Raw genomic sequence first — 26,246 nt, 5'->3', positions numbered from 1 at the left:
TCAGTAATAAAGGGTGATACGGTCAAAATTTGGTCAATATCAACTTGACGTATTTCTTTCAATTTTGCATTTAAAAACCTGAACACCCCTCATTTTGAAGGTGTGTGTGTGTAGAATGTTGCTCCTATTTTGATTTTGGAATTCACTCTTCAGTTGTCAAAATGCCGTCCAAGCAAGAAGAGCAGCGTATCAAAATTTTGCTCGCGCATCGCGAAAATCCGAGCTACTCGCACGCAAAGTTGGCAAAATCGCTAAAAGTTGCCAAATCAACCGTTACAAATGCAATTAAAGTGTTTGGGGAACGTTTGTCGACAGCCAGGAAGTCTGGATCGGGGGGAAATCGAAAACTGGAAGCCGCTGAGACGTCAAAGAGAGTTGCCGGTAGTTTCAAGCGAAACCCTAACCTCTCTCTCCGAGATGCCGCAAATAAGCTGGGTGTATCGTCTACAACCGTGCATCGAGCCAAAAAACGAGCCGGACTATCGACTTACAAGAAGGTAGTGACTCCAAATCGCGATGGTAAACAAAATACGACGGCCAAATCGCGATCCCGGAGGCTGTACACGACGATGCTGACGAAGTTTGACTGCGTGGTAATGGACGACGAAACCTACGTCAAAGCCGACTACAAGCAGCTTCCGGGACAGGAGTTTTATACGGCAAAAGGAAGGGGAAAGGTAGCAGATGTTTTCAAGCACATGAAACTGTCAAAGTTCGCAAAGAAATATCTGGTTTGGCAAGCCATCTGTACCTGTGGCTTGAAAAGCAGCATTTTCATAGCTTCCGGGACTGTCAACCAAGAAATTTACGTGAAAGACTGTTTGAATAAACGTCTGCTGCCTTTCCTGAAGAAACACGGTTGTTCCGTACTGTTTTGGCCGGATTTGGCATCTTGCCATTACGGTAAAAAGGCCATGGAGTGGTACGCCGCCAACAACGTGCAGGTGGTTCCCAAGGACAAGAACCCTCCCAACACGCCAGAGCTCCGCCCAATTGTGAAATACTGGGCTATTGTCAAGCGGAACTTAAAGAAGACCAAAAAACTGCTAAGGGCGAGCAGCAGTTCAAGGCAAACTGGCTTTCTGCGGCGAAGAAGGTGGACAAGGTGGCTGTACAAAATCTGATGGCAGGGGTCAAGCGTAAGGCCCGGCAATTCGGATTTGGAAAAGCGGAAGCCTAACTGAATATTTTTCCTGAATTTTATACTAATTGAACTTGAAAAAGAAATTTAATTTGATTTTTTAAATAAACGATTTCACCGATTTACACGCGTTTTCCCTTGACCAAATTTTGACCGTATCACCCTTTAAGTACTCGTGCCGGTTGAGTCTCAATAAAAAAAAACGTTAAAGGAGCTTAGCTCCAAGTGAAACCTAACTCGCGAAGAACAATACACGGTAGTGCGCGCTTGAGTGGCCACGTGGTGGTAAACTGGACCTCCTTATCACTGACGTTGAGGCCAGTTAATATTCCGAGAGGTCGACTTCCGGTTTGTGTAAGTTAAGTCGACACCCTGAAGAACTGTCCGTGAAGTTTAAAACCGATGAGACAAGGGGTCGCGGTGTGAGTTAGGTTGAATTCCTCTCGAAGTGTTTGAAGATTGTGCACAGTGAACCGCTTCCCAGATGCGCTGAACCGGTCGTACGCCAACACACGACCTAGCACCACGTTTTGTATCGGAACGGTATCAGCATCGGCCCTGGTAAGGGTGAAGCGATCCAACGACGAGGAAACACGTGGCATCCAACGGCAGCGGCGGCGACGGTATCAGCGAGGCAAGCATCAGCAGACATCAGACAGTGAGTCAAAACCTTAGAAAATTTTCCTTTTCCTAAAATAAAAAAAAAGTGCTCCAAAGTTTGATTGAATGTCCTATGAATATATTTTTTGGCTTGGTGTTCTTAACGTAACGCTTGTGTTCTAAATTCTGCATGCACCGAAAGAAAAGTTTCAGGTTGCGATTTTGTCGTTGGTTGGATTCAGGTGAGTTTCTTCTAGTGCGGTTTGCCGACCCTGAAAATTAGAGTTAAGCTAGCTCGGCTGGCTAGTGAAGACGTCCGCGCCAAATACGGAGGGAAGTCTTCATTAGTTACACTCTGAAAATATGTATAGTCCTAGGTTCCGTTTTTGTGTTCTCTTCTGTTTGGTTTTTACGTCCCAGGTTTAGCTTGATGTCTGCACCACGTGTTCTTTGAGCACTTCCACAGATGTTAATTGAGAGCTTTCGAAGCATGTGCAATTTTTGCAATCCTAAATCGAGCTATTTTCATTCCGCAAAATTCTTAATCCAGCTCGGGAGAGTTGAACTTCGCACCTCCAGCATGGTCGTACTTATTATAGCTGCGCTACAAAGCTACAAGGTAGTTTCAAAGTACCTGGTAGAAAACTCAAAAATGATTCTAAAATTGACCACCCCTTGGTAAACTTTACACCGAATATCGAATGCTATAATGCACGTCTAAATATTTCCCCCCTCGCTATTAGGCCACACGCAAGACGAACAGCAGTATGAATTTCAGCTTGAGAGATTCATTATCGCTCTCTCGCATTCATCTCACACGCATGCGTATTGCATATCTTCTCCTACACCAACGGAATTTCGTCTGTTCATCTCGACCAAATTTGCATTCACATTTCACAGTCTGAATACAACCTACAACTATTCTACCCTCAATTAGAGGTGATCAACCCTTCTTCATCTTCTTCTTCTAGTAGGAACCGCAGACAAAGCTTTTGCTGCACCCGCCCTAATAAAAAAAATACCATAAATGAACGATATCTCAAATGATTGAACTATTCCACAAATGGTCGAACACGTCGTTAAGCAAAATAACCATACAAATTTTATTAGGGCGTGGGTCACATTCTTCTTCTGATGATCGCCTTCGTCGGTGGTAGGAAAATTGAACCCCAGCAGCAAGAAAAGCACGTGGCCTGCTTCGTCAGCTGGTGCGAATGCCGATTGCTATACATTAAATAGGCACCCACTCACACATGGATCTCCAGTGCATAGCTGCAGCAGCAGCAACACACCCGAGACGAAATGGCTGAGAAAGGATCTGAAAAGTTGATTTTCTGTCGGTTGAGGCTAAGCCGGACTGCCAAAAATGTGGTGCCCTTGCTCTCGCTGGTGGTTGCTATGCTGAACGAGAGCTGCATTCATTGCATTTATTGAAACCAAATGAGATCGAGCCAGATTCAGCTGTGGGAATAATTTACTGCTGTCATTTACGATGCTATTTGCGGGAGGCTTCAAGGTGCGGTATAAGACCGGTGGGAATCGGTTGCTAGGTGGACTTTTAAGTAGTTCAATAATTCGGTCTTCGTTTGTTTGATTCTAGCTTTCTGTTAACTGTTGATATGCAGTTCATTTTGAAATTGTACCTTATACGTTTTCCATAATTTATTGTTTTACTTTAATGATGTCTATTTTTTGTAAAATCTGCCAAAAATAATCATAGGGTTAATGTCCCCAATATTATGACCAAGCATAAATTTCGATGGAAAGCATTTAATCAAAGTAGGCCTTGATTGATGTGATACCTAATGGAATGTAGTAAAGTGGCGATTTATTTATTTATTAGCTGATCATTGCTTCTAAGTGGCCACCAGATTTTTGTTATATAAATGTTGGTAATTGGTTCTGAGTAGAAACCAAATGACCCGCCGGTAGACCCGAAAGATCCGCAAATTTCCTGGTTGTGTAAATTTGATCAAAGTTGCATTGCAATATTTACAGGTAGTCAGCTGGTTCGATTCCCAGTCTGGTCGAGGAAATATTTTAGGTTGGAAATGTTAAGACTTCCACGGGTATATAGTATCATTGTGCGTGCCACACAACATACAATTGTATGCATTGGTTGGCTTAGTAACCTCTCAATTAATAGCTGTGGAAGTGCATCTATAACACTAAGTTGAGAACCGTTCCGAGGTCACTTTCACTTACAATAAGCCACGCATGTATGCATCACCGTTATCAAATGGTTATTGGTATTAGATACACACTTTCAGGTTTGAAAATATTCTTATCAAACCTGGGACGTATTTAGTTTAATATTGATTTTAAATTTGTAAGGAATAATTGGACAGCTCTAACCATTGCTCACTGCCGCCGTTGATTGCTTCTATTGAAATCCCTTGTACTTTTTCTATCTAATACCCCGGACAGACTATAGTTTATATCTTTAAATATAGGCTGTCTTGAAATGAGCACTCATACATAGGATTTCCAGTGAAAACAAGATGTATGAGTGCTCATTGCAGGACAGCCTATATTACATGATATAAGCCATGGCATAGCCTGTACGGGGTATAACGCTTCGTATTTATCCAGTCAAGAATCACTACTAGTCTCCCAAAAGTCTCCTATGTTGTTTCTGAGGTGTTTTACGATATTTCGACGTAAGTCCATTATCTTTGTATGATGGTCTAGAGTTCCTAGTTGCCTCATAATAAAATGCTCATCTCCGGATATTTTCTTAACGCCGTTCAGAATGGATCAACGGATGTGAAATGAGGGAACATTTAAATTTAACAAGGAATATAGCAAAATTGTGATTTGTGATATAAATGCTTATCATAAACTTTGAGATGTCACCTAACAGTCTTCCACAAAATCATGAACATTAATTGCTTTGTATATTTGGTTGAAGAATGAAGTGATTTTACACTGCAACAATATTGAATGTAATAAACGATGCGGTAGACCTTAAACATCCGTAGAACAAATAGTATAATATGTGTGTTTCAGGGAATCAAATACAACAAAGGGTTGTCATGGACTCTGAGCGTTCACTGGCTGTAATGTCGCCTTAAGCCCCTAACTTGGGCCCATACACAAATTCAACAATCGACTAAATTTTAAATAGCGACCAAAAATATCCATTAGTACCATCCCAATGACGCGTTCATCTAGATAAAATTGATAAATCTAGATAGAGCTGGAATTAGGGCCTAACAGCTTTTGTAAACAATGACTTCTCTTGATGATTTCTAGAAATTCAAGGCTCGCCCACGCAAACCAACATCCTCATCGGGTAGGGAAAGACTTCCCCTATCCGATGGTTAGGCTGGTCTGCGTGGAAGTGCCTTAAATTCCTAGAAATCATCGATAGAAGTCATTGTTTACAAAAGCTGTTACGCCCTAATTCCAGCTCTATCTAGAAATAGCAGATTTTTAGAGATAGGCCCAATCATAGATCCACAGGTCAACATTAGAGCCATTTCCTCTATATGTAAAAAAAATAGTAAATAATAAATAGTTCCTTTCGCATTGAAGCTCCCCTTGCATTAGAGTTCCAAACAAGTTGCTCGTCCGCAATCGCATTAACAAACTTGCGTGAGCTTTCGGATTCGTTCGGAAAACAAATCAACGCTGATCTGGCGTTCGGTATTTGGCATGCTCATAAAAATAAAAGGATTCCGATCGATGAGCTTTTCGAAGACAAGCTAGATGAAACTAGAGGATGGTCTACTTTTATCAATTCGGGTTGCGCTGCGATAGAGCGGTAAGATTGCGTTATTTGTTGCGAACTTTTTTTTTTTGAGTTTAAATGATTTATATTTCTTGAATTTGTGTGGTTTACATGTATTACTTATCAAGTGACACAGATGCGTCTTTTCAACTTTAGTTGTGTGTGTGTGTGTGTGTGTGTGTGTGTGTGTGTGTGTGTGTGTGTACAATCTAACCCCCACTGTCCGGCAGTGTTATTATGGAAGAAAACTGCTTTTTATTACCCTTAAATTAAAGCAGGTTTAGTCCGGGAGTTAGAAGGTGTTAGCTCTATTGCAGCTCCAGTGACCCATTTCAGAATGCCTGGTAATTCACGACCACTCCGAGGTCACTTTTACTTACAATAAGCTCCGCATGTTCACTCTACCTTTATCAAATGGATAATGGTATCATAAACACACTTCCAGATTCAAAAAATATTATTTCCAAATCTGGCACGTATATAGTTTTGAAATTTGTTCAACTGTATTAAATCGATTTGAATGGACATTTCTTATCAATTTTGTTTCGAATACCTCTTGATTAATCTGCTGGCAGCACTTACTGGCCCTTACCGGCGACCAACTCATCTGCCCGCGATAGCAACAACGCCTAAATCTCAAAGCTCTCCGAACGTCCCCTCGAAAATGCAATCGAGATATGTATAAGAACAATCTTCAACTGGAACGTACTCACCAAATCAATACATCCGGGAGCACATTCCCGATGCTTATTTTTCTCTCGCAAACCCGTCGTTGTCGAACGGCAGAAAAAGGAAACTCGGTGAGCAATTCTGTGACACGGAATTTTCACTGAACATAAACATAAACTGAAATTAAAAATTATCACTCGCGATGGCACTAATTTCTGGTCCGGGAGAAAATCAGACAACGCAGATCGCGACATCTCTTCTGATGCTTGCAAACATGTTGAATCACGTTTTCTTTCTCTATTCTAAAACTTCCCGGACGCACACACAAAACAGAGAACAAACTTAAAACACAACCGTATCCAAAGGCGTTCGAAACAGCACCCGCACTTTAGGTGAATCATCCTGTCGCAAAAAAGCCATGCAGGAGATGGATTCTTCATCGCCTTTAACTGGTTTAGCGCATTGGTCACAGGCGGAAGTCATGCTGACTCAGTTTCCAAAAGTGTTTTAGAAACAGCGGTGGAGATGCTCTAATACGCAAAGAGGAATTGGATTCTCATGATCGCCCAATGCTATGTCGGATTGGATAACTTTTTCACTGTTTTCACAACACAAAATATGCTCTAATTAGACGATTATCGCAACGAACTGCACTTTCCACTAACAACCAGTACAATATTACAGGTATACCGAACGGAAAAAAACGAATAACGATAGCCCGTGTGATAAAAAATCGACAAATTTAGCAGCGCACAATCACGACGATGTTTTTTTTTTTTTTTTTTTTTTTTTTAACTCTTTATTTGTTCCAAATTCAAAATAAATTACATTTCATTTTAACCTAGGTGCTCCAGTTACTGCAGTAACGTACCAGCCTTAATTGTTATGATATATATCTAAGTGTTTTTTACATTGTTCATGTCTTGGCAATTCAGTATTTTAAACAGGTTTTTTAACCTGCATGTCAGTATAACAATTGATATCTTAAAACTAAAAACTAAAACTAAATCTTATCTAAGTATAAAGGGAATTAATCGTTGCAATTGAGGATTGCAACGATTTTTGCCTGAAATTATTAATTATTTTGTTGGACATTTGTGCTAAAGTCTCAACATTCGAAATTCTATGTACTTCGGTTGTACTGTACCAGGGAGGCAACTTCAAAATCATTTTCAGAATTTTGTTCTGAATCCTTTGAAGTGCTTTTTTCCTGGTAGTGCAGCAACTAGACCATATTGGCACAGCGTAAAGCATGGCCGGTCTAAAAACTTGTTTAAATATTAGAAGTTTATTCGTCAGGCAAAGTTTGGATTTCCTGTTTATAAGAGGATACAAACATTTTATATATTTGTTACATTTGGCTTGAATGCCCTCAATGTGATCTTTAAAAGTTAATTTTTGGTCAAGTATTAATCCAAGATATTTCACTTGGTTTGACCAGGAAATTGGAACTCCGTTCATAGTGACTATGTGACTACTACTAGGTTTCAAAAACGAAGCTCTAGGCTTATGTGGAAATATTATAAGTTGAGTTTTAGAAGCGTTGGGAGAAATCTTCCATTTTTGTAAATAAGAAGAGAAAATATCTAAACTTTTCTGCAGTCTGTTGCAAATAGCACGAAGACTTCTTCCTTTAGCGGAAATGCCTGTGTCATCAGCGAACAAAGATTTGTGGCAACCCTGAGGCAAATCAGGGAGGTCCGAAGTGAAAATGTTATACAATATAGGCCCAAGAATGCTACCCTGAGGAACTCCTGCCCTAACAGGTAGTCGATTAGATTTGGAATTTTGATAATTTACTTGAAGAGTTCTGTCAGTTAAATAATTTTGAACTAATTTCATAATATAAAGTGGAAAATTAAACTTTTTCAATTTAGCAATCAAACCTTCATGCCAAACACTGTCGAATGCTTTTTCTATGTCTAGAAGAGCAACTCCAGTTGAGTGGCCTTCAGATTTGTTTGAACGAATTAAATTGTTAACTCTTAAGAGTTGATGAGTAGTTGAATGCCCATGGCGAAATCCAAACTGCTCATCTGCAAAAATTGAGTTCGTATTGATGTGAAGCATCATTCTATTCAAAGTTATCTTTTCAAAAAGTTTACTTATTGAAGAAAGCAAACTTATTGGACGGTAGCTAGAAGCTTCAGCTGGATTTTTATCCGGCTTCAAAATTGGAACAACTTTTGCATTTTTCCATTTATCAGGAAAGTATGCCAAATGGAAACATCTGTTAAATAATTTTACCAAGAAAGACAAGGTACTCTCTGGGAGTTTTTTGATGAGGATATAGAAAATTCCATCATCACCTGGAGCTTTCATATTTTGAAATTTTTTAGTTATAGACCTTACTTCGTCCAAATCAGTCCCCCAGGAATCATCAAAAATATTTTCCCGAGAGAAAATATTCAGAAAATCCCGAGCAACCTGATTCTCAATAGGACTAGTAAGACCCAAACTGAAATTATAGGAACTCTCGAATTGCTTAGCAAGTTTCTGAGCTTTTTCCAAATTTGTGATCAAAATTTTACCACCTTCTTTAAGCGCTGGAATAGGCTTTTGAGGTTTTTTCAAAATTTTTGTGAGTTTCCAAAAGGGTTTGGAACTCGGGTCTAATTTAGAAATATTATTTTCAAAAGTTTTGTTCCTCAGGGCAGAGAATCGCTTTTTAATTTGTTTTTGCAAATCCCGCCAGATAACTTTCATGGCAGGATCGCGTGTTCTTTGATATTGTCTCCTACGGACATTTTTAAGACGGATCAAGAGCTGAAGATCATCGTCTATTATAATTGAATCGAATTTAACCTCGCATTTTGGTACTGAAGCAGCTCTTGCTTCGACTATAGAAGTAGTCAGAGATTCAAGAGCATAATTAATTTCATCTTTGGTTTGCAAAGGAATGTTTGGATCGAAGTTATATTCCATAAATGTTCGATACTGCTCCCAATCAGCTCTATGGTAATTGAAAGTAGAGCTGTTGGGATTACAAATTATTTCTTGGGATATTTCAAAAGTTACTGGAAGGTGATCAGAACCGAAGTCAGCATGGGTAACCAATTGGCTACAAAGTTGACATGAATCAGTTAAGACCAAATCAATAGTGGAGGGATTTCTTGCAGAAGAAAAGCATGTTGGGCTGTTTGGATATTGAATAGTGTAATAACCTGCAGAACAATCATCAAACAGAATATTACCATTGGAATTGCTTTGAGCATTATTCCATGAGCGGTGTTTTGCATTAAAATCACCAATAATGAAGAATTTAGACCTATGACGGGTAAGTTTCTGGAGGTCACCCTTGAGAAAATTCTTTTTCTGGCTTACGCATTGGAATGGCAAATAGGCAGCTATAAACGTAAGTTGTCCAAATTTTGTTTCAACAGAAACTCCCAAAGTTTCAAAAACTTTGGTTTCAAATGAAGAAAGAATTTTATGTTTGATTCGTCTATGAATAATGATGGCAACGCCACCACAGGGTCCATCAAGACGATCATTTCTATAAATCAAGTAATTTGCGTCCTTCTTAACCTTATGGTCAGGTTTAAGGAACGTTTCAGTTATAACGGCAATATGCACGTTATGAACTCGCAAAAAGTTAAATAGCTCGTCTTCATTATCTTTAAGAGATCGAGCATTCCAATTTACAATATTTAATGCTTTAAAATCCATTACTGAATTTTAAAGTCATGACAATATTATTTGCAAATTTTACTCCAGTTTGAATAGCATCAAACATGGAGTTAGATTTAAGCATATCAGAAATCATGTCAATTAATGATTTCTGTAAAAATTCCATTTTAGGGGCAGTAATGCTTCCTAAGTCAAAATTGTCAAAATTTCCGTTAGAACGGTGGTTAGTATTTTGATTTCTACCCGCTGCAATAGCAGCATAGGTAGCTCCATTAACTCGCTGAACATTGTTAGCAGCGAGGGGAGTAGGTACAGATGAAACATTTGAAGCAGGGGAGATATTTGTACCTACGGGTACGAATGTAGAATTTGTTCCTCGCTGACCGTTGTTAACAGCAGAGGAATTTGTACCTGGTCGGAAACGTGGAGCGTTTTCTACCTGACGGTTAGAACGAGATTGTAGGATCGCTTTGCGAGTCTTACATTCCCAAAAATTGGATTTGTGGTTTTCACCACAATTTGAACATTTAAATTTCTTAGGATCTTCCTTCACAGGACAGTCGTCCTTTGCGTGAGAGGAATCACCACAATTCATGCATTTAGCTGGCATGTAGCAATTTTTAGTTCCGTGACCCCATCCCTGGCACTTACGGCACTGGGTGAGGTTTTGGAAATTTCCTCCAGTCTTCCTGAAGTGTTCCCACTTCACTCGGACATGGAGCATAAGGCTAGCTTTTTCTAAGGCCTTAAGGTTGTTTAGTTCACTAGATTTGAAGTGAACTAAATAAAAATCATTAGAAATCCCGTTGCGCGAATCGCCAGGACGGGATTTCATTTTCATTTTGATTACTTGGAGTGGCACAACTCCAAGTAATTTTGCCAGTTCATCTTTGATCTGATCCAGGGATTCACCACTGGGCAGTCCTTTCATGACAACCTTGAACACACGTTCAGTTTTGGTGCCGTAAGTAAAAAATGTGTGCTTCTTCTCAGTAAGATACTTGAGAAGACATTTAAATCCGTCCAAGGTTTCAGCCAATACACGGCATTCACCCCGACGTCCAATTTGTAGTGAAAACTTAACTTTCACGAAATTCAAAAGTTCCATGCGAAGAGCATGGAAATCGGTAGTGGTTATCACAATAGGGGGAATCTTTTCCTTCTTGGCATTAAGCCGGGAAAGTTTACTAGAATTTTTCTTGGATGATGGATCATTCTCATCATCCGTGAGCAAATCAAATTGATTACTCAAATTAATTTCATCAGAAGGGGGGTCAAGAGTTTGCCCCTTTCTTTTGCGTTTAGGCGCCATGGCGGCAGTAAATTTTTATCCAAATCGACTTCCAAGCAGATTACTATAAGAATCTGAAGGATCGAAGAGGAATTTTCCAAATCGATATCCAAGAAGGATTACCTCGGGTAGGGTCCAAACAAGGATCGAAGAGGAATAAGAGTTGAACAAGGTAGAAAATTTTTACAGGTTGAGCACTGAAAAGTGCTGTTTAAATTTGTTGTAGCTTTAGGTAGTAGTAACACTTCCTTAAGCAAAAAGCAAATAGATCCGCACGGCAAGAGAGCACGATGCGGACTGTGATCACGACGATGTGAATAACAACAACTGTCTACGTGTCACCTCTCATGCGTCTTTTCAACTTTAGTTCCTTTGAAATTTCAATTATTATTAATAACAGTTCCAAGTCCTATCAGGCCTGTTTTAAGAATGACCACCTTGGTGGGATTGGTTTGCTTTAAATTTGATAAAGGAGACTACTTATAACTACTATTTACAAGTACAACTAACCTACAAATACTATATAAACCTAATATACTATATACAAATTGCTTATCAAAGCATGTTCTGATAAATTAGATGTCGAACGGCGACTGTGGACTTTGATGGCCCGATCCCCGACGTTGACCTGCAGTTTCTGAAGACGAATAAACAGGGCATCTCCAACAACATAATGCGCATCATGAAAAAGTACCAGTAGATTTTCTTAAACGGAGAATCCCGCCAAAAGAGCTGGGGAAGTCCGCGTTGGAGAACGGTTGTGTGTTTTTGCTCCGCTGCGTGATTTTATTTATTTTTTAGAGCTCGGGCTATCTTTGTGCTGGCGTGTAGTTTCTCAGTGCTCGCATTTTAATGGTTTTGTGTCCCGGGTGCGATAATTTGATTTAGAATGGTTTGTGCTGATGTTACCCCCCCCCCCCCCTGTTGCTTAGGTGCCTTGTATGCTCTCGTTTCCCTTTGTTGCCGGTGTGAATCGATCGCGCTGATCTATTATTAGGTTTTTGCGATGTGCATTGCTTTTGTGCGCCGGTGGTGTAGTGGTAAGCCTCTCACCCCAGCAGGCCTGGGTTCAATCCCAGTCGGCGCCGCCGGGATGTTCTGAGGCATAACATCTCTGATCACGCCTTCCTTCGGATGGGAAGTAAAGCCGTTGGTCCCCGGTTCATGAGTTGATGGGTCGATAGATGTAGGGTCCAGGTGTGGGAGCTACCTTCCTGGCACGTCGGTAGCATTGGTGCTCAGCACGGAAAACAAGATCGACGGAAAAAACAAACCAAAGGAAAAAACTCAAGGCGGGAGTAGCCGTCAACAATGCTGATGATGGTACAGCACGCAACAACCACCCTACTGCTCTCTCTCTCTGAGATGATCACGTTGGTCATGACGAGAGGAGCAACACAATAGTTGGTTAAAGAAGAACTGCATTATAACACACCATCGACTGGAAATGCTCTCGCAACGTGGGGTTTTAGGTAGTGATGAAAACGTCGCTAGAACTATTCCACAGCCGCAGTCAGTTTATGAGCAAAAAGAGGGACGCACATTTTTGCCTGTGGACTTGGAGACATACTTCAAGTCTCCGCGTACATCGTACGGGTTAGGCAAAAATGTGCGTCTATCTTCAAAAACTGTCGCATTGATGGCCCTTCGCTCATTTTCAACTTCTATTCAATTTTCATACTGCCGTACTCTAACGGAACTATCCACCTACCCTCTTCTAAAGATCATTCTCTAGATAATAAATCATCACACTAAAGCTTCATGTTAGCATTTCCAACCAACTCTGAATATTTAGTTATTGTGCGGTTGGAATCACTGGAGGAGGAATTGTTTAAAAATGACTAAAGAAAAATTAGCATCGGGAATGCGCTCCCGGATATATTGATTTGGTGAGTACGTTCCAGTTGAAGATTGTTCTTAAGCGCCAATTGCACATGTCAATATATTGACAAACATCATATTGTAAATTTTCCTTACAATATTATCAATATATAAATATTGAAAACATTAATGACAATACGCTAAAGCGTTCGTTACAGGTCTTGTGACGCATCCCTGGGGTAAAATAGCCCCGTGCAGTTTTTGGTTGCTTTTCCATTACTAATTCTGGAAATATCATGTGCCAGAATGTTAGTTCAAGCATTGAACTAGCAATGCTGATTGTTAAATTCACGAATTGACAATCGGAAAGCTATGAAAAACAGCGCAGGGCCATTTTACCCCAGGGGTGCGTTTTGAACCATCCTACCCTACGTTTTCCAATAGATCTTTTCGATGCTTAATCATCTTTCTCTATCTATCACGGTGTATTTATAAATCGACGGTTTTTTTTCCACTAATGTGTTTCCCTCTTGCTCGTACTCGTTGGATTTAAATGGTACAGTAGTGTGCGCCGATTAGACGTCGAAAAGCTCTATAGGACCAGTCAGATGTTGTCCCTTCAAATTTGTGCACGGCCGATGAGATCAACCCAAATAAAATCCTAAATAATCCGCTGGAAAATGAGGAAAATTTACAAAAAATTTACACAGTCTAGTAGTAGTACCAATAGACCGACCAATAACATTCGGATTCCGGTGTTCATTCACCATCTTGTCAGTCCCAACTTTACTCAATTTTGGTGGATATTAGTAGATCCTACTCAAATTTGGGTTGTTTAGAAATAGCTTGATTCAAAGCCGGCGCCGGTGGTGTAGTGGTAAGCGTGACTGCTTTATATCACCCCGATGGGTCTGGGTTCAATCCCAGCCGAGGTCGGTGGGATTTTTCTGAGGCATAAAAATCTCTGGTCACGTCTTCCTTCGGAAGGGAAGTAAACCCGCTGGTCCCGGCCCATGTGTGTTGAATGGGTGCGATATCCTACGCAGGTGTGGAAGCTGCCTTTCTGCACATTCGATTGCCGTCAATGAATGGCAATCGATGTCCGTCGGTGATTGGCACTAGATTGCGGAACAGAGACCGACGTCGAATAAAGGAAAGAAATTGCTTGCACCCCGCGCTGTTTTTGCCCATACATCTAAACATCTATGCATCTAAAGCGAACGTTACACATGCTAATATATTCACAAGGAGGATAGTGTAACTGGCACTTTAAATCTTGGTCTGTACATTACCCTCATTTTTAAAAATCGCGATTAGAACTGGTACATCGGGAAACAAATATGGCGTAGCTATTGGGGGTGCCTTAGGCAGTGATGCCACATTTTTTTCGAATTTAAATCTGTATTCTCACGTAACATTTGAAAAGGGCCTATCCTCGTTGAACGATTCTCTTCATAGACTTTCTCTTTGATTTACCACGGCAACATAAACGAATTTCTCGCTAAGCTCGCACGACAGTTCGACAGAAGATGATGTTAGTTTTATAGTCGCTATATTCATAGCCTGGCGGAGAGAATCTCGGGAACCAATTGAGCTGTCAAATAGTGGAACCAATCGAGCAAATCACGACCAACAACAGAACAGAGCACATCAGCTATTGCGAACAAAACTTCCGGAATCCGTTTTCACGTGACTTAAGGCACGCCTACGCACACTAACACCATCTTTGGGTTGGGGAAAGATTTCCCTATCCGATGATGCCGGTAATTTGCGTTCGATTGGCGAGGAAACGTTTTGTTTATAAAACTTGATAGTTCCATTTCAATTGTTGGTTGGTTGGAACCAATTCACGCTTTTTGATAGATCGAAATTCTATCCGTCAGACTATAAATAAAGCGACTATAGTTAGCTTGCGCCTGAATCAACACACTGAATGGGAAATTAATTTGCAGTCGGGTTATTCACGAAAGAGAGAATCGGACTGATTGACTATTTAACTTTATTGGTTCGTCAAATATTATTGCAATATAATAAGATTGCATATAATAAGATTGTGCCGAAAGTATAAAGTATAAAAGTATAATAAATCAGATTAAGTATAAAGTCATAAAGCTCCAGTTGTATGTCATGAAGAAGAAAGTGATTTATATACACTTCGCACTACGTAAAACTCATATTAGCTCCACATAGATAAGCCCCAATTATATCTTAAAATTATTGTCATGTTAGCAAATAAACGTGAAGACATAAATCTATTGATTATTGAATTATGATTTGGGCTCCAATTCAAACTAGCAATTGCTGTTCAATTGAACAGTGCAGAAACTGAGACCAATAAAAATAAAAATATCAATTAAGGCCTCGTATATCTATGGATAATATCAAAAATGAGATTATACTGTGTAACAAAGGTTCTATTCACCTGCCCGGTGGATCAATATGGGTTTTTACTGTGAAGGGAAATTGAGACAAGTAATATTGACTTTAATACATTGAGGTTAAATGACTTCAAACGTATTGCCATTAATGTTTTCAATATTCGTATATTGATGATATACGGATAGCAAAATTTACTGGTTTTTTTGTCAATGTATTCTGAGTATTGACAAAGTGAAATCAAAATTAGCTTTTCGTCAATACTTGTCATCAATCATCATCATCAATATCATCTTTTTAATAATATTGTCAGTATGTCAATTTATTGTCAATACATTGGCATGTGTAATGGGCGTATTATACATTTCTCGATTGCATTTTCGAAGGGACGTATCTGCTTTTGTTGACAGTGCGTTTGATGGTCGGTTTGGTGTGGCTAGTGGCTCGCCCGCAGGTGCTGCGCCGCTATCAGTTAGATGAAAATTTCCCCTATCTGATGGTGGTGTTGACATGAGTGGGCGGGATGACAATTGAGGATCGCTGGTTATAGAGCACCTGTTTTTGCTTAATGATTAGAAGATCATGGGTTAAAACCCAAGCCTCATTACATTACTAAGTTAATCTATCCAGGCTTCTATTGTAGAAAATCGTTAATAACAGAAATTGGAGGAACTATTCAGAAAAGTAATAAGTATATTTAGACAAATGTGACGTACGCCTGAATCGGTTTGGAAGACATTGTTAACTCCTTTGGATGATTTCATTTTATTGTAATAGCTTCTTGTAACCGATAATGAACGATCGTCGGTCGTAGCTTGTTGTGATGAAAGGGGCACGGTGGCCTTAGAGCGACCGGTTTTGCTTACTGAGCAGAAGATCGTGGATTAAAACCCAAGCCTCTCTACATTACTGAGTTCATATGGTCGCGTCATTTGCTTTACAGGTTTTAAGGGGTAGTCCACTCTGGCGGCATGAAAAATAGGTCATTTTCACGATTTTTTTTTTTGAGCGTAAATAACGATCAATTAAAAAAAAGGAATGCATGGTTTATCAATTGAAATGTCCTCTTTAATTGAGATTTTTTTTTTGGCGCGATTGGATGTCTCTTGTAGCCGCTGCACCAGGTTTTCCAGGAGACCTCCCGTCTGAGTCGTCGCGGGGCGGGACGTCTGGCGGTCACACCACTGGAGCTGGAACAACGATTTTTTTTTGTGTTTATTCTCTGATAGATGACCCAGTCTTGTACGTAGCTGTTTTTTTATTTGGTTTAAAAATAAAAATTTGGCGGCGTTCTGAAAAAAAAAACAACAGTCCGTTTTTGTACCCTAAAATTGGAGATAAAAGCTAGCACCAAAAATCCATTTTTGATTCCTTTGAAAATACAAGACTAGAAAAAAAGGTACTTAACTCGAAAATTTAATCGCCGTTTAAATCGAATAAGCCGTTTCTAAAATACAGCACCGCTAATTTTGAATACATCGTTTAGAGATAATCGCCGGTAACGGGCGGGTACTCCGAGCGCTCACCTAGCGCACTTGGAGCGTCTGGACTCGAGTCCACTAATCGGCCTATAACTTTGGAACGATGTCACTTGCGGACTTGCGGGCAAGTCTATGTCAAAGTAGACATTCCAAAGTATTATATTTTTTAAGCCAAAAAAAAAAAGATTTTCTTGAAATTTCCAGAGTGGACTACCCCCTTAAAAGATCGCATCACTTTCCAATGTGAATCCAGATTTAATTTACCCCCTTCACACTAACAAAAACGTCCTTCCCGTGACAAACGTGGAGATGCAGATCGGTCTCTAGTAGCAACGGTTGTTGAAATAACAATTCCTTCCCTCCCCGATGACCGTAAAGACGTGGCAAGTGTCGTTATGGACCCCAAAAATATGTATTCTCCGGATGTTGTACACTGATAATGGATTGCTAGTCTCAAGCCCAATTAATGTAGTTTTTTGTGCAAATTTCGCTAAATCTGGTCAATCACCACTGAAATTTATGATCGTCAATGCTCATGCTCATGCTCATACTCAGGTTGCGCCGCGATAGAGCGCATCGTGTTTTGCGAGAGCAGAGAAATAGGATCTCATAAAATACTTGGATTTCTCATCAATTTAGCATTTATGTTAATCGTGGATTCGACGATAAACAATGAAGCATATTACCCGTGGGTGGACCGTAGTAAATAAAAAAATTAATCATTTTACAAAAAATGTAACATTTAATACCATTCATTCAAATGAGACAGGCTTTTGAAAACATAGCTTCATGCATTATAATAGAACAACCCAGCCTGGCTAGGTTTTATATCACTTGAATGTTTCTCACAATGACGCACAAAATTACATAGGAAGAAAGGTTTTCAGCATTTTGTTTTTATTACTGATTCTAAACAGTTGACAGCTGTTTAATTGGCGCATTAGAGTACTCTTCGATTGTCCATTATTGTTGCATTTAAATAAACGTCATATTCAAAGAAATGCAAAAAGGGCGTTTTATAAACTCCTGCACAGCAAAAAATTAATTCTGATATCACATCACTTCAATGCACTTCAATCGTGTCGAAAATATGGTGTAATATTACTTGCCAAAAAGGACAAAATTATCATTAATGCAGTGCATGAACTGACATTCCGCTGCTTTTACTGCATTTGTTTATTTTGTGGCCTTACAAATTACATGAGATTTTTGACATGATTGTAGTGCATCCACTTTGACGTGATATCAAAATTATTTTTTTGCTGTGTACTCCAACTCAGATTTTTTTAAATTCATTATAGTCCGAGGGTTTTATGAAGTCGATTAATTCTAAGATGGTCCAGGTGGTAGCCAAATGAGTAAATTCAAAGTAAACGACACAATATTTGGGACGGGTATTGACAACTGCCATTCAATGCATCAAGTTTTTCGATATCGAAAATAAACAATAAAAATCTGCCTCTGACGAAAATGGAAAAGCACGAATGATTGATACATGAACATGGGAAATAGATGTAGAATGGCGGTCGCTTTCAACCCCGCTAAAAGCCAGCCCCTCTATGATTTACCCGCAAAGAAAGCTTCCAATCAACCCAAACCCCCGAGCGTATAAGCTTCCATTTAGACAATGACGCCACGATGCACCACCTCTATAGGTTAGATACTTGGGGATTTCCAAACCCTCAAACAAAGACAACGAAACCCGGAAAGAAACCAGACATAAAGAAAAATGGGAAAAGCTTTCGCCAAAGTAGTATCAAAGTTCAACGACCCATCGGTCAGGCAAACTTGGTCACACACATACCACCCCGCGAGAGCGCTGAATGCTCATACAGCTTATGCATAGGTTGGCGAGCTTTTTAAAGATCAAACAGGTGATTCCACAGGCGAAACCACAATCTGTAGTAGCTAGGGAGAAAAAGAGCGAGATAAAATGAGAAAAATGCCGCACACCTGTGCTTGGTTGGGACAGCAACTTGATCGCGAAGACCGCTCTCTCTCTCCCTCTCACACACATCTGCGGTGATCATCAAGTTCAGCAGCTGAACAATTCTAATCCGTTCGGTTTGGATGCGGCTTTGTTGTACAGGTTTCTTATTTGTTTTTGTTTTTCGTGGCCTAGAGGTTTTGGGTGAGCTCTCTCTTCTCTGGCAAAGCGGTCTGAATGCTATGGTGCCGTGTGTGTCAACAACGGAGATAACATTCCAGAGCGAGAGACCTCCGGGTGAAGAGGAAGAAAGAGCCAGATCGCAAACCTCGCGCAAAGATAGAGCTTTACCTATATCGACCGTCGGTTGTTGGAGCGATCGTGTCAGGTTTTGCCAGTGTGGTAGTGGCTCACAGCATTTTTGGGCTCGCGAGACTTCAATGCGCACTTGCATCTGGAAGACGACGAACTTGTCTTGACGAACTACTCGCGAGATTCTGCAAACGGGGTCCGATCGGTGTGGTGTTTATTGCATAAGGCTTTTGCAACGCGGCTTCACGGAGGTGTTAAGGTGCAATTTTATCTGCTCAGGTGTGTGACGAATCGTGTTCGCAGGAAAAGAAAATGTCGTACCAGTGCAAGAATTGTGAGCGTGAAAAAGATCAAAACAATAACTACGTGAATGCCACCTATGCGGCCAATGCCCATGGAACTCGTGGCAATCGGTCCAGCTCAACCCGGGCCGGCAACGCCCGGAATGCCACCGGCACTGGTGGCGGCAACAATGAAAACGCTAACGGATCCACCGCCAACGGGGGGACGGCTTCCCAAGTGACCGGGGCCACCCAGGTGACAGCCAAAGTGATGTGGGGAAGTGTCGGAGCGATCAAAGAACTTCGCGAGAAGGAACAAGCCGAACGAAATCAGGTCACCAGGGCCGGACGTCGACAGTAGTGGTAGTAGTGGCGGAGAGAAGTTGTTCTAGTGAGCAGTGCAAGATTATTATTATTTTTTTGCACGAGAGCGGTAGGAGAAGAAGTTTTTCGTTTGCTTTTTTTGTTGAGCCAGAACGTATGCGTATTTTCAATGTTATCAACTTTTATTCTATCTATAGTAGTTAATTTATTATCATTAATATTATCAAACCGATGAGATTTTTATGACAACGCAGCACCGACCGATGAATGAAAGGAACATGCGTCAATGACAACCAGGTGAGTTTCTAGTAATTGTTACAAATTGGGCCTCAGGTGGGACGAATCGCCTTAGTATGAGTTTTCTTATTATCAGCACCTATGTATATCAAGTATGTGCAGTTGAAATAAAACGAACATTGCTTAATTCAGAGCATCAGACATTTAAATTTTAAAGAATGTTTCATTTGTGAAGTTTTAAATTTTTGCTGGCATCAATAATTTCACACTGTACTGTTTTATGGTTCTAAGAGTAGTCGCTCGTATACAGATAAATGGGTTTTGAATATTAGGGGTTGTTCTTCAACCACAAAGGCATCTAAAAGAGAGGAGGTGGATGCAGGTGACTTAAGTGTTTACAGTCTATACAAATAAAAAAAATGAAATGTCTACTCAGGGGGAGAGGGAGCTCTAAAAAACTGCATACGAAGTTTATGAACAGCCTATTAGATACTGGAGCTGTTAAATTACCAAAATGTAAATTTTTAATTCATTTCACACAACGTAGGCACTTACTACTGCTTAAAATTCTGTTAGCAAGACAGAAGTCTTTATTCATTGGATAAAACAATATTTTTCATTCAAAAACACCAAAATTTTCGAACGTATTTAAATCCTTAAGTTAATACGACATTTTCCGTTAATAGAAATTGATAAAAGCTAGTTAAACTGGAGCGTCCCTTAGCTCAGTCGGTAAAATCACAGGTACAAGTCAAGACCATGCTGGAGGCGACTGATTCGATTCCCGGTTCGGTCTAGGAATTTTTCGGCTTGGACAATTTCTCGACTTCCCTGGGCATAGAGGGTGATTGTACTTGCCACACAATTATACAAATGCAAAAATGGTGCAGGCATCGGCAGCTCTCAATTAATAACTGTGGAAGTGCATCTAGAACACTAAGTTGAGAGCACGCAATAAGCTAATATGCGATAAGCAATAAGCTTGAAACACGAAGAAGAAGAAGAATAAGAATAAGAAGAAGAAGAAGAAGAAACAAGCAAACATTTCATACCTTAACTATTTTGTTTGTATTACTTCTGGGTGAAATTGACGATTTTACATAGTTTTTTTGTTTCCTTTGATTTGGTTTCCGCCGATCTTGTTTTCCGTGCTGAGCACCAATGCTACCGACGTGCCAGGAAGGCAGCTCCCACACCTGGACCCTTATCGACCCTTCAACTCATGAACCCAACGGTTTTACTTCCCTTCCGATGGAAGGCGTGATCAGAGATGTTATGCCTCAGAGCTGGGATTGAACCCAGGCCTGCTGGGATGAGAGGCAATTACGCTTACCCCTACACCACCGTTCCCGCTATTTTACATAGTTGAAGATGCTAAGTTTCAAATAACAGACTTAGAGTGGTTATTTTATACGATAGATGAGGAGATGAAAGTATTGAGTTTATAGTTCCGATAGAGTACGGCAGTGTGAAAATTGTATGTAGAGACTAGAAAACGAGCAATGAAAACTTTGACAGCTTCCTCAGTTAAAATAAATCACTTCCTCTTTCAATTCGATCACACAAATATCGAGCCAGCATACCGTTAACTACTTTATAAATGAACACCATTGTCAAATAAACAATTCTTTGCTTCACCTACAACCATTTCAAATCATCCTTGATGCTGTTGAGGAAGGGAATCTATTAAATCTCAAAATCAAACACATTATTTTATTCTGCAAGCGCTGTAATCTCGATATTTGTGTTTCATTTGCCAGAAATAAAATGCAAGGGCAAAAGTCTAGATAAGGAGCGATGATTGATTTGTATAGCTGTATTTTACTGGCAATAGTTCATGCGTTTTTCAATTGGCATAAAATTCCATACTTATTGGCAGTTTTCTTGATGCCACTGTCAATGTGAGAGTTGAACTTAAGTTTGTCATCAATAATCACGCCAAAATATTTAATCTCCCAAACACGATCAACAATCTCATCATCAATTACAATAGAGACGTTATCATTTACTCGATTCCGCGAAATTACCATGAATTTGGTTTCACTTGTATTCAATTTCAACTGCTAACACTTCAACTTTCTACTTAGAGATCGCAAATTTTCATTCAAGTGTGGAAAGGCAACTTCTAAATCCTTAGCTGCAATGAATATCACAGTATCGTCTGAAAAAAAATTAATGTCGCAAAATCGTAAAACTCGTCGCAAGTCGTTAATATACATAATAAATTTAAGAGGCCCTAATACGCTTCCCTGGGGCACTCCAAGGTTATTTCCCACGGGACTTGAAACAGGTTCATTGAAAACAGTCCGTTGAGTCCTTTCACACAAATAGCTTTCATACCATTCATATGCAGTACTCGTAATTCCAAAGCGCTTGATTGATCGTCACAATAAGGGTCTAGAAATTGTTTCAAAAGTGCGTTTTAGGTAAAAAAAAAAGAAAACTTATTTTTACACTACAAGTTATCGTCCCACTTCGCTAAAATCAAATTCAACGCAGTTTCACAAGAATGACTTTCCCGATATTCCGATCGTTCTGGTATCAACAAACTATTACTATTAACAAATGTGTGGTACATGCCAAGTCTGCAATAAGGTCCAGCAAGATGTGTCCAATAACAAGAAAACAATCTTGAATAATACTAACATTAACATGATCTATTCCAGCCGCTTTTCATAATAAAAAGCACATAACTCTAAGTTCATGCAATGAATTGGGTGAAAAACTTCAAATCTACTTAAATGTATAATAATAAAACGATTTTTTTGTATTTTGTTGAGTGAGCTCTGTCTTATAGCTTTTTACCGACGTCACTTATTCACGGATTGTATATGCGATCGGAAACAAATAATTGATTTTGTAATTAGGAAAGTCTTTATTTTTATTATACTAACTTTAACATTCTTGGGTGACTTCTCCGGGGGTGAGATTTGAACTCGTGACTTGATGGTGAGAGGAATGGATGTTAACCACTACACCGAGGTCGTCCCCAGGAAAGTCTTTAATTTCATTAGAATTCCTAGATTACATTTAATTGAATTACATGTACTATCACTTAGATAACGGGCATACAAGCTTAATATCGGTTACAGCTACAGAAACGAGAAAAGACACGTGGTAACTATCGCCACGTACCAGTCAAGACCCAAATGAGAAAGATTCCTAAAATTCAAACTGAAAACACTGCCCATTACTTGGTACCTATTAAAAGTGAGATTAATCATTAAAATATTTATATTGTAGTCCTAGCTTCGGCTGGACATATACTAAAATTGGAACGATACAGAGAAGATTAGCATGACCCCTGCGCAAGGAAGACACGCAAAATCGTAAAGCGTTTCACATTTTTAAGTTGCTCGACCGAAATCCGCAAACTCGGTTAATGAATTTGTACTACGAATACATGACGCTGGAGGTTGGGCCATCTTCGTTCAAACCCAATCGTGCAGGCTTAGAAGACTTCTACAGTTCCTCTGTACATTTTGATTTGACCATGCAGCAAGAAATCCATGGAATACCACATCCTCATCGTTCGATGGTTGTTCCCTCAATTTTCGCTATCAAATACCGCCACGTCAGTCAAGAGAAGAGATTTTTCACAGATGGGTCAACCATAAATGCGTCCACTGGTTTTGAAGTATTCAATGAATTTCATAGCGGCTCCTATAAACTTCAGAAACCCTGCTCAGTTTACGTTGCGGAGCTAGCAGCTATATCATACGCGTTAGAGCAAATTGCCTCACTTTCCCCTGACCATTACTTTATTTACACGGACAGCCTAAGCTCACTGGAGGCTATTCGTTCATTGAGACCGATGAAGCACTCGTCGTATTTCCTGTTTGGAATACGATCTATCCTGAGTGCTTTATCTAATTGCTCTTACACTGTCACCTTGGTTTGGGTCCCTTCTCATTGCTCTATTCCGGGTAACGAGAAAGCGGACTCGTCGGCTAAGGTGGGCGCAAATCGCCTTCAATGAACTTTTCTCAATAGCTCGTCAGCAAGTCCTCAGCAACTGGCAACAAAAGTAGAATGATGGTGATTAGGGAAGATGGCTACACTCTATTCTCTCACAGGTTTCGAACAAACCATGGGCCGTGAATTTAACCGCGTCATGTCAAGGCTCATGTCCAATCACTTTTCCTAAGACTCACATCTCTATCGAATTGGGCTCTCAGACAACAATCTATGCGCCTCTTGTGACGGTTACCACGACATCAAGCATGTTGTTTGGTCTTGTACTTTATACTGTGTTGCCAGATCTGAGTTGCGTGAATCCTTTAGGGCCCGAGGAAAGCAACCTGCTACACCATATAGAGACGTTCATGCTAGCCACGATCTCGAATATATGAAGTTGATTTAGAGAATTTGAGAGTTTTTGCTTTTTTGTTTTTTTTTTTATTTTATTTTTTTTATTGATGTGGCAGTCCTCTCATCGTTCTCGCAACATAGCCTCTTTTGTGTTTCGTTTCAGTTGTCCAATCAATTGTCCATTCACCTTTCGAGATTCAGAGCACTTGTCCGCACTGCAGTGATTCTTCTACGTTCACTCACCAATGCAACGGCGACGGAGGTTAAAATGACAATTCACGCCTATGTATCTTATCCCAAGTCTACATCCAACCTGTTAAAAAATGTTTGTCCTTAACCTCGAGTAAGCCGCGAGTATTCGGTCCCCGTTCTACTAGCTTTAGTCATAAGATATAATGCTATTATACCTTGTTATACCTCATTTTAGCTCCACAAAGCTAACGCAACTGAGCCTTTATAAATAAATGATATTATAAAAAAAAATTATATTCTTAAATCATCGTCCGGGATGATAAAACACAATTAACAGTTTTATTGTTCTGGGAAACATTCACAATTTAAATATGTGCTATGCATGCTATAAGTTTTTGAGAAATCCATCATTTGATATACATCAACATACTTACCTTACCAATCAGGCTAAGGCCTTGTTGTCCTCTGCTGTCCGAAGAAGTCGTCTCCACTCTACTCGATCCATGGCCACACTTCGCCAGCCTCGTAGTCTGCGAAGGGTCCGCAGGTCGCCTTCTACTTGGTCAATCCACCTTGCCCGCTGCGCGCCTCTTCTTCTTGTTCCTGTTGAGTCGCTCTCTAGAACCATTTTCACTGGATCGTCGTGAGGCATTCTTACTACGTGCCCAGCCCACCGTAGAAGCCCAATTTTTGCAATGTGGACGATGGATGGTTCTCTCAGCAGCTGGTGCAATTCGTGGTTCATTCGCCTCCTCCACGTTCCGTCATCCATCTGCACTCCACCGTAGATGGTACGCAATACCTTCCGTTCGAAAACACCAAGGGCTCGTTGGTCCTCCACGAGCATAGTCCAGGTCTCGTGGCTGTAGACGACCACCGGTCTAATCAGCGTCTTGTAGACAGTCAACTTCGTGCGGCGGCGAATTTTATTCGACCGGAGCGTCCTCCGGAGTCCAAAGTAGGCACGATTCCCTGCCATAATTTCAGTATCATTTTCGGCGGTCACCAGTGAGCCCAAATACACGAACTCATCGACCACCTCGATTTCGTCACCGTCAATCTGAACTCGGGGTGGGAGGCTAACATTGTCTTCCCTAGAACCTCTTGCTTTCATGTATTTTGTCTTTGATGCGTTGATGGCAAGTCCAATCCGTCTAGCTTCAGCCTTCAGTCTGATGTACGTTTCCGCCATCATCTCAAAGTTCCGTGCCATAATGTCAATGTCATCGGCGAAACCAAGGAGCTGGATGAACTTCCTGAATATCGTGTCACTCGTGTCTACCCCAGCTCTTCTGATCACACCTTCTAACGCGATGTTGAACAGCAGACACGAAAGTCCATCACCCTGCCGTAACCCCCTTCGAGATTCAAAGGGACTCGAGAGTGTCCCCGATACTCGAACAACGCACATCACTCGATCCATCGTCGCCTTGACCAATCGCGTCAGTTTATCCGGAAATCCGTACTCGTGCATAATCTGCCATAGCTGATCTCGATCAATTGTGTCGTATGCGGATTTAAAATCGATGAACAAATGATGTGTGGGCACGTTGTATTCGCGGCATTTCTGCAGAACCTGCCGAATCGCGAAAATTTGGTCCGTGGTAGCGCGGGCACCCATGAATCCCGCCTGGTATTGCCCCACGAACTTTTTTGCATATGGTGACAGACGGCGGCATAGAATTTGGGAGAGTACCTTGTAGGCGGCGCTCAGCAGTGTGATCGCGCGATAGTTGCAGCAATCCAACTTGTCGCCCTTTTTGTAGATTGGGCATACGACACCTTCCATCCACTCCTCCGGTAATATCTCCTCCTCCCAAATCTTGGCAATTACCCAGTGCAGCGCTCTAGCCAGTGCTTCACCACCGTATTTCAATAGCTCACTTGGTAGTTGATCTACACCAGTTGCTTTGTTGTTCT

General features: G+C 40.5%; 2 protein-coding genes and 1 non-coding gene across 3 annotated transcripts in view; all 3 read left to right on the top strand.

Moving 5' to 3' along the window:
* The first annotated feature begins 19,035 nt into the window (after positions 1 to 19,035).
* Positions 19,036 to 19,675, top strand: LOC135696879 (uncharacterized). The gene has a single exon (XM_065216423.1). The coding sequence runs from the start codon at positions 19,294 to 19,296 to the stop codon at positions 19,621 to 19,623; it is 330 nt and encodes a 109-aa protein (XP_065072495.1). The 5' UTR covers positions 19,036 to 19,293; the 3' UTR covers positions 19,624 to 19,675.
* Positions 19,676 to 19,857: 182 nt separating this feature from the next.
* Positions 19,858 to 26,246, top strand: part of LOC135717641 (uncharacterized) — a 162,089-nt gene continuing 155,700 nt past the window's right edge. Inside the window, exon 1 of the mRNA XM_065239784.1 lies at positions 19,858 to 19,883. Within this exon, the coding sequence (XP_065095856.1) occupies positions 19,873 to 19,883 (11 nt within the window). The 5' untranslated portion in view covers positions 19,858 to 19,872. The remainder of the gene's footprint in view (positions 19,884 to 26,246) is intronic.
* LOC135696885 (U6 spliceosomal RNA) lies at positions 23,066 to 23,172 on the top strand. The gene has a single exon (XR_010517408.1). It is a non-coding gene; the product is annotated as a U6 spliceosomal RNA (small nuclear RNA).

This window comes from Ochlerotatus camptorhynchus, unplaced genomic scaffold (genome assembly GCF_037179485.1).
Source record: "Ochlerotatus camptorhynchus isolate MF236.1 unplaced genomic scaffold, CSIRO-AGI_Acam_v1.1 ptg000062l, whole genome shotgun sequence".
NCBI classification, from domain to species: domain Eukaryota; kingdom Metazoa; phylum Arthropoda; class Insecta; order Diptera; family Culicidae; genus Ochlerotatus; species Ochlerotatus camptorhynchus.
Note: the sequence above shows the minus strand (reverse complement) of the source record. Positions and strands in the feature narration are given on the sequence as shown.

What these genes read in the sequence shown, in the direction of transcription:
- LOC135696879 (XM_065216423.1), top strand. Translation starts at nt 19,294, where the DNA reads ATGTCGTACCAGTGCAAGAATTGTGAGCGTGAAAAAGATCAAAACAAT.